General features: G+C 35.7%; 3 protein-coding genes across 3 annotated transcripts; all 3 read right to left on the bottom strand.

Moving 5' to 3' along the window:
- Positions 1-78: 78 nt before the first annotated feature.
- On the bottom strand, positions 79-3,330 carry LOC118739439 (zinc finger protein 567-like). The gene is made up of 5 exons (XM_036470758.1): positions 3,046-3,330; positions 2,359-2,969; positions 2,155-2,289; positions 1,975-2,085; positions 79-527 (listed from the first exon to the last, which is right to left on the bottom strand). The coding sequence occupies exons 1-5, from the start codon at positions 3,199-3,201 to the stop codon at positions 404-406; spliced, it is 1,137 nt and encodes a 378-aa protein (XP_036326651.1). The 5' UTR covers positions 3,202-3,330; the 3' UTR covers positions 79-403.
- A 659-nt stretch (positions 3,331-3,989) lies between these two features.
- Positions 3,990-5,258, bottom strand: LOC118739431 (J domain-containing protein CG6693). Its single transcript, XM_036470746.1, has one exon. It carries the CDS (start codon positions 5,115-5,117, stop codon positions 4,251-4,253), a length of 867 nt encoding a protein of 288 aa, XP_036326639.1. The 5' UTR covers positions 5,118-5,258; the 3' UTR covers positions 3,990-4,250.
- Positions 5,259-5,894: 636 nt separating this feature from the next.
- On the bottom strand, positions 5,895-8,148 carry LOC118739425 (protein farnesyltransferase subunit beta). The gene is made up of 6 exons (XM_036470731.1): positions 7,928-8,148; positions 7,562-7,818; positions 7,059-7,494; positions 6,864-6,996; positions 6,697-6,799; positions 5,895-6,629 (listed from the first exon to the last, which is right to left on the bottom strand). The coding sequence occupies exons 1-6, from the start codon at positions 8,024-8,026 to the stop codon at positions 6,257-6,259; spliced, it is 1,401 nt and encodes a 466-aa protein (XP_036326624.1). The 5' UTR covers positions 8,027-8,148; the 3' UTR covers positions 5,895-6,256.
- Between the last annotated feature and the right edge of the window lie 76 nt (positions 8,149-8,224).

The raw sequence follows: 8,224 nt of genomic DNA, 5'->3' as shown, positions 1-8,224 counted from the left end.
ATTGTGAATATTATAGAAAAATAAAAGTGTGCTATTAACGTGAGCCCCATTGTACATCTTTTAGCAATACTTATGTACATATATTCTTTTTTTTTTTAAATAAAAGCCACAATGTATTCCTTCTTAATTGATCATATTAAAAACTTGAGTTCAATTTTATTTTCTAAATCCTGACACGTTTCATATGGGACATAATTTTAAGCTCCTTGATAACTATTTAAAATTTTCAAATACAAAAAGTTAGTTCATGTTTATATTTAATCTAAATTTGTTTTAATTTATTTACAGCTGATGCTGTTTCATCTATAAAAAAAATAGATTATATACATAAGTATTTCGTAAAGCTAAAACTTACAAAAAATTACGGAAAAACTGGGGACTAGCAGGGCAAGTCGACTATAGTTTATTCATAGACGACCTCATATCCGGCAGATATATAGTGCGCTTCCTTTTGTTTGTGGGTAAGGGTTTGTAAGTGCGCTTTTAACTGATGTTGAAGAGTGAATGCTTTTTGGCAGACCATGCAACTAAAAAGATAAATACAAAATAAACAAATTATAATTAGTGAATAGCCTACATACATATTTATGTATGTATGCTTATGATTTTCATCATAACCGAAGGTTCTCAGTGATATCTTCCCACTATCACCCCACAACAACAAGTTTGGCAGAGGAAGATTACACAGTCCTGCGAAATTTAAGTTTTCCCCCCAATAATTATATAATTTTTTTGAATATCTATTTATGTTAAAATAAAATGCATATTTTACGATTTTTAGCAATTTGCATGAAAAGCCAAAAATTCATTAATTTAGAATTAATTTTTTTACCTAAACAACAGTATTAGTTAAAAATATCCATAAACAGACTAAGTAAATCAGAAAATATTAGTAATATAAGTAATACCGCTTAGAAAATTGATAAAAGTTATTTTCTTAGGTTACCGGGCATTACTACCGTTAAGTTCGAGTTTACTAAAGTTTTTCTGATTTACATAATATATTTATGGGTATTTTTAACTAATGCGGTTGGTTTTTAATTAAATATTCAATTCTGAATTAAATAATTTTTTGCTTTCATGCAAATTGCTAAAAATCCTAAAATATACATGTCATCAGTAAAAGAATCCTGACGAGCTAGAAAAAAAACTAAAGATGCATTTTAATTTAACATACCTACATAGATATTCACAAAATAATATAATTATTGGAGGAGGAAATAAAATTTTAATTTCGCAGGCATGTTACAAGGCACATTAAACCGGTAGTATCAGTAGAGCAAAAACAACATTTGCGTGTATTTTGTTGTTGCTTCTGGTATCGAAAGTGTCAAAAACTGTTCTGAATTTTTTCTTCTAAATCAAAGCGTGCCATGTGAAATACAAAAAATTATAAAAAATAAAAAATTGAAATTGGAAAAATTGTTGCAACTTTCTTTCCTAGTAAATTTGTTTGCTTCTCGAAGCATTGATCCATCCTTTACAAGGGCCAGTAATCAGCGGTTGTGCTGCTGAGTTGGGCGAACGTTCCAAAAGCTGCTATTCAATCGCTTGTTTTGTATGGAAAAAGGTTTCACATGCAAATGGATTTTAACAATTCAGAATTTTTGTGAGAAAAAATTAAAAATATTTGACATTTTCGAGACCAAATAATTTGAAAATAAATCAAATCAGCTGCTCTACTGATACTACCTGTTCAATGTACCTTGGCATGTTATTTGAAAAAATTTGAACTAAAAAACTATTGGCTGCGTTTCTTTATACGTTCCGGATAATCCCATTTCACAGCCGTTTGAAATATACGTCAACATATCATCAGGAACGTTCTTAAGAATAAATAAACAAACAAGTATATTCCAAACGTTCAGAATGAATAAAGAAATTCAGCCATTATGTCTTTATCGTGGGAAAGTGTCAAAGACAACGTTGACAAGTTGACAAAGATGACAGCGATTTGCAGATGTTTGTACTTACTTAAAGTCCTTTTTACCCGTATGGAGTTTGGAGTGATTCTTTAGTATGGCTGAATACATGAAACTTTTCCCGCAAATATTGCAAACATATGGTCGCGTATTTGTATGTACACTATAAGCAAACCAAGTAAGAAATATAATCTAATAAAAGCAGCTTTAAAAATATTTGAAAAATACCCACCGCTCATGCCGATGTTTCTCACTACGATCTATAAAATGACGATCACAATGTGCACATTTGTAGGGTTTTTCACCAGTATGACGTCGCATGTGATTCTTTAATTCGCATATTTGTCGAAATGATTTGCCGCATAGCCTGTTGAATGTTATAAATTAATTACAAAAAAAAAAAACGTATATTTATGCAGTAGTTAGTTGAACTTACTCGCACTCGTGGGGTTTGACGTTGTTGTGCAGCGACATATGATACGCAAAGGTAGCTTTCTTATTGTAAACGTTTCCACAAATATAGCACATATATGATGTGGGACTCGGTGGCCGAAACTTGCGTTTAACACCCGAAGTATACCTTTTAGATAAGTTCGTTCCACATTGCAAGGGTGTGTTTCCAGCATAGTTCTCTGTTGCCTCTGCGCTTGTATCATTGGCTATTGTTGACGTTTCGTAACTATTGACTTCACTCGACTGAGGCTCTTCTTTAATGCTTCGATCCAAATCATTTTCTGTTTCTATATAGAGGTTATCTACTTCATTTTCATCTACAAGTAAACCCAGATCATCATCGCCGTCATCATCGGTATCAGATTCTAGACCGTTGTTAGCTTCATATACTTTATCGCGGTATACTAGTAGTTCTTCCATAAGGTACCCTAAAAATTCTGCATCCTCAGTGCCATCCGGACGTATACGATCTTCACACAAACTCTCCAAATAGAGCTGAGAGTTTAAACACATTTGTCGAAAATTGTACCACATTCTTGTCATTTCGAAACATTTCCAACATATCTTTGAAGGCATATCAGACGACTCGCGAATCTGATGTGAGAAAATATACAATGCGGTACTGCTATCGAAAATAATTATATTTACTTGTGCATAAGTTATCACTCACCCGTACTCCACAACAATACTCGATTTTTTTATTTAGTTTTAGTTTGTGAAGTTTCCCACTGGCGTCTGGTTCATTCTCTGCGAACAACTCAAACATGCTCTCCTCTTCATTGTCCTCCAAGCAAGTGCGGCATTTCAGTATTATCTTGTGCTCCATTTTATGTTTTTGTTCAATTGGGTTCGCTGAACGATTATTTTGTTATACTTTGCGTTTTATAAAGAGGAGAAAATTCAAGAGGATTTAACAAAATACAATAAAACAGCTGGCCAACTTGTCAAAGTAAAAACGTCAATTAATTTAAAACAAGACGCGGCGCTCTGTTATTAAAAAGATGACGGCAAAAATAAAGCCGGGCATACACGAACAAATAAATCTCCGAGCAAATTAGGGTATCAGTGGACGGCTATAACGTACGCACGTTAGAACTGCGGATTGAATTGGTCGCTTTATCAATGAAAACAGTTTAATTTTCATTAAACTCTTTAAAACGGTAAAACTTTGAAACAAAGGGCCTGTTCGAGGCACGTAATAAAAGCGGCATTACTGCTGTACTGATGAAAAATGGCACCATTGTTGCAACTGCCCAACTGATAATACATTGTTAGAAATTCACACAGAACGCGATACATTAATAATTCGCGCAACACTGCGGTTGTGATTGCATCTGGAACAAGCCCAAAGCTTTGACGCGGCGCATCTAGTTGCGCAATAGTTGCAATTTCGTACTAGTCCAAACTACCATTTTTTACCGGAAATCGTTCCCGTACTGTGACAAATAAGAGAGAAGCTACCAGTAGTCAGATTAGCAAAACTTTAATGGAATGTTTGGCAGTTAGTAGAACAGTTTGAGGCTGACGTGGAGTATCACCTCCTCCCATAATAAAATAATTATAGCCCAAATGAAGTTTACACCACAATTAATACCTTAAACGTTCACTTTCTGCGAGCCGAAGTTTTACATTTTATTAAAATGCTCAGAAATACTCAACCAGATAACGAATTCATATTATATCAAGACTAAAACCAATAGTATATGTATCTAAATTATAAGCCTTAGCTGAACTAGACATTTAATATCAAATTTTCAGAGTACAAAACAAGTGGAAAATAGTTACTGCTTACTGCAAACTGAAATTTTTTCATCGCATATACATACATACATAAATAACGCCAAAATAATAATATAATAATTAGACTGTTTTTATTCATTTGCGCTTTTTCTGTACTTTTCCTGCTTTTACACCATTCACGTTCGACGGTGTGCCGGTTTCCTTCTTTTTTGACGATATCTTTTTCTTCGAAGTAGTTTTCTTTTGACGGATTTCGAAAACATCCGTATCATCCTCACCCCCGTATTTCTCCATCAACTTGTCCATAAGCGAATTGAAATTGGACTCACGGGCCTGGTTCCGTTCCATAATTTGCTTTTCCAAATTATTTTCCTGCTCCTTTTTGGCGTTTATCTTCTCTACCTCCTTGGATTCCCGTGCATATTTGGTGTGGCGCCGCTGTCTCTTCTGAGCTGGTTCATTGGTAAAGATTTTATATTCTGGTACTTCACCAGCGTCAATCATTTCCCGTATGATCTTCTGCAGGCGCGGTTCATCTTTCACATTAAAAAACGGCACCTCATTCATAATCCGGTTTATGCAGCCTTTGCCCAAGAGGTACGCCTTCTTCATGTCATTACGCTCTAATTCGGAACCCACATACGACTTTTCATAATTGGAAATATCTTCAACAGTGAGTTTTTTGAACATCTGCCTCCATAAGTCCAGCCAAGAGCTGAGTTTTCCCTCAGTGATATCATCTTCCTCATCAATAATACCTTGCTCATCATACAAACCGCGCCTGTCATTGTCGGATAGAACTTGATAGACCTTTGATAACACTTTGAATTTTTCCGTTGCATTGGATTTGTCATCATCCTTAACGCGATCTGGATGAACTTGTAGTGACAACTTATAATAGGCCTTTTTTATGTCCTTCGGCAATGCAGACTTTTCCAACTCGAGCATCTTGTAGATATCGCGTTCGCCAAAGTATTTTTCACATAAATCTAATAAGCCCATTATGAACGATTATACCAGCTTTTAACTTTGATGAATAAATGTAAATTTAATTCAATAAATAAAAGATTCCACTGGATGTTGCAAAAGAAATGTCGAAGAAAATTCAGCGAAGGCGCGCGAAATGTAATGCTAAAAATTGATAGGCAGGGTTGCAAACACTTGTATGTATACAAAATGAAACGAAAGATTGAAATTAATCGATTACTGGTTACTGGTTACTGGAATTTCAGTAGAAAAAGTCTATATGTCGCAAAAGAAATTTAAATATTGTTTAATCTAACTTATTTTTTTCTGCTATAGGAATATATTCTACAACAGGCATTCAAACGCCATATTAGTAAATGTCTTGACATAAGAGTTGATCATGCAAAAGTCCCCTGAAATAACGCTTGTAATATTTTATTACATTAAAAAATTTTACTTTTAATTTTTGAAATTATAAAAAAGGGACTTCAGCCTACGTCCCGTAGCGAACCCACGGGCCTGGCCCGTAATAAATTAAGCGTTTCCACACGCTTTTCTGTAAATTATTGATACCGTTGATAATCTGGTAAAGGTGAAACGTAGTTAATTAATATCAATCGAGCTTTCACCTACCAGGCCTTTTGGGCTGCTAAGAACAAATATGTACTAAACAGGGACTTCCAATCAAAGTCAGAATTCGTTGTCTCGAATCCTTGCAATTATCAAAAATAAATACGTTTAAAAACTATTTGGCCATACATATATAAAAACTCATATCCATTCTAATAGCAAATCGAATGAACACTTTAGTAATAAGCTTTCTTTTAAAGACATTTGACATTTATTTTAGAAATATATGACAATAGAAAAAGGAAAAAATCAATCGTTCAAAAACTGCACCAGAGAATACATTTACAATACATAGCTACAATTTTTAGAGGACGACTTTTGAGCGGCTTGTGAGCGAGGGTAAGTAGATCATGGATTTGCTTCCTTTAGCCGATCGGAAGGCATCTCTTATTATAATTTTTTTTTTTTTATAATACATATGTAGGAGAATTTTTATCGAGCAGCAAAATATACCCCATGTTATGTCCCCTTTGTTCTAACAACGATTTTATTACAATGACTCATTGAACTGCGAGCTTCAATTATAATGCAGTGGTTTTTATTTATCAGTTCGATATTGATGAGCTCAATGAGGAAACGGGCCCTTCTTCCTCTTCTTCAGTGCCATTTACACCTTCCTCCGTTTGCATGAGATTTACGCTTGACGCAATTTCTCGTTCATTACTATCTTCATCTCCACTAGGCGGTGAGTCGTGTTGAGAACTACACGCGTTTGTATCATCTTTACATTTTTGGTTTAGTTGTTCAAAGTGGGCTAGTGATGAGGCAACAGCACGTGGCGGGACATTAAAAAGCGGATGTGTTGGTGAGAGCTCATTTACTGGGTCGCCTAACACTTTAGGATTGAGTGAAGATTCAGAGTGCTGGGCAATCGAAACGCCACTTAGAGTATAGCAGGTATGGTAGAGATCTTGTGGCCTAATTTGAAAAAATAAAAATAAAATTATGTTACAAGTTAAGTACACTAAAGGATCGTTCCACTTACTTGCCAGGTTTGTCGATCAAACCACCATTCGCCTTTTGACAACATAGCAATATGTATTCCTGTAAAGCGCTGGTATCAAAAAGTGATGGCTTTAAAAGCTCTCCTAAAAATAGAATAAGTAATATTTCTTCCTATATACATACATATTTTTGGCGAGTTATATGTACCTTCTTGCGAGATAATAGCCTGTGTTATGGGTATTGTAGCTCCAACCCAAAAAGAATAACAGCCATCGACTAGTTTATTAGTACGTCCTTGAAAGCCCCCTTCGAAAGGCATTTGGCGTTGCAAATTCCATTTCTGCGGTAAATTATTAATTAAGCATTTTGTTGTGAAATACTTATCAACATATTAATATTTACCAGCAGTTGGTGTGTATCACATTTGTGTCCTTCGTCTAGCATTGCCAAAGCTGCAATACCACAAAATGTGTAACCGCCGTGCGCTTCCAAGTCCGGCGCTCCTCCAAATCCACCTTCATATGTCTGACAACTAGCAATCCAATCACCTGTTTTGTCAAACAGTTTCTCCAAAACTTCGGCAGGCATATTTGTCAGTTTAGCACACGAGATAGCGCAATATGCGCCACGCACATCCGTCTCGCCATCTACATGTAAACGAAACGAACCATCTGGCTCACGTACGGAAAACAAAAATTGCATCAATGAATCTCGATCAATGGCACGATACGCACTTGGCGTGCCAATAATGCATAAGCTGTTAACAGCTGCATATGTGGGCGCTAGATGAGGATATTGGCCGGGACCGCCTGCGAATCCCCCGTTCGGATGACGACACCTTCGCATAAAATATAACAGATCTCAATTTACAAATTAAGAATATATGAACCGTTTGGGTTACGTACTTGGTTAGGAATTGTACCACATGCTCCAGTGTCTCTTCATCAAAGGTGAAATTCAATAAATGCGCTGCCTGTAATATCCAGTATACGTTCCACGGTCGACTACTATCTAGGCACTCATAATTTGTAGGTAACCGGCGCAACATTGATTCCAAGTAGCGTTGGTGTTCTTCGCGATGAATTTTCGCTACCTTTGCATCCAGGTACTGCATTTGTTGAAAACGATTGAAACATTTTTCGATGGAATTCTCCGTCTTTTGCTGTTGAGCGGTCAAAATGTTATGCACAAGTGAAAATTTGACGACAAAAATTTGATTTAGTTTATGTATTAGCATAGCGTTTTAGCGATGGCAACTTATTGGAGCTCACCTGTTCGCGAGATGTAATTGTTGATATTCGTTCATCGTCGAATTTCAGACGCTTGAGTGAAGCGTAATCACGAAAAGTAGGTTCTGCATCCATATCCATGTCTATTAAATTTTGTGTTATTTTATTGCTCGTAGAAATAAACCAAAAAAAAAGAACCAACAGTTGCAACAAATGAAAAACAACAAGAATTTGGCAGGAGCGCCGCCCGGGTTGCTTTGTGGCAATAAAGTATGTTGCAAAAGGGTTGTAGCTTTACGCTTTACATTTTACAGGTCTATTCTGCGCTGGTAATAAAAA

The sequence above is a fragment of the Rhagoletis pomonella genome, unplaced genomic scaffold, assembly GCF_013731165.1.
Source record: "Rhagoletis pomonella isolate Grant_MI unplaced genomic scaffold, Rhpom_1.0 Rhpom_scaffold_00001, whole genome shotgun sequence".
Lineage (NCBI taxonomy): Eukaryota > Metazoa > Arthropoda > Insecta > Diptera > Tephritidae > Rhagoletis > Rhagoletis pomonella.
The sequence above is the reverse complement of the archived record's forward strand: the minus strand, read 5'-3'. Positions and strand labels throughout refer to the sequence as shown.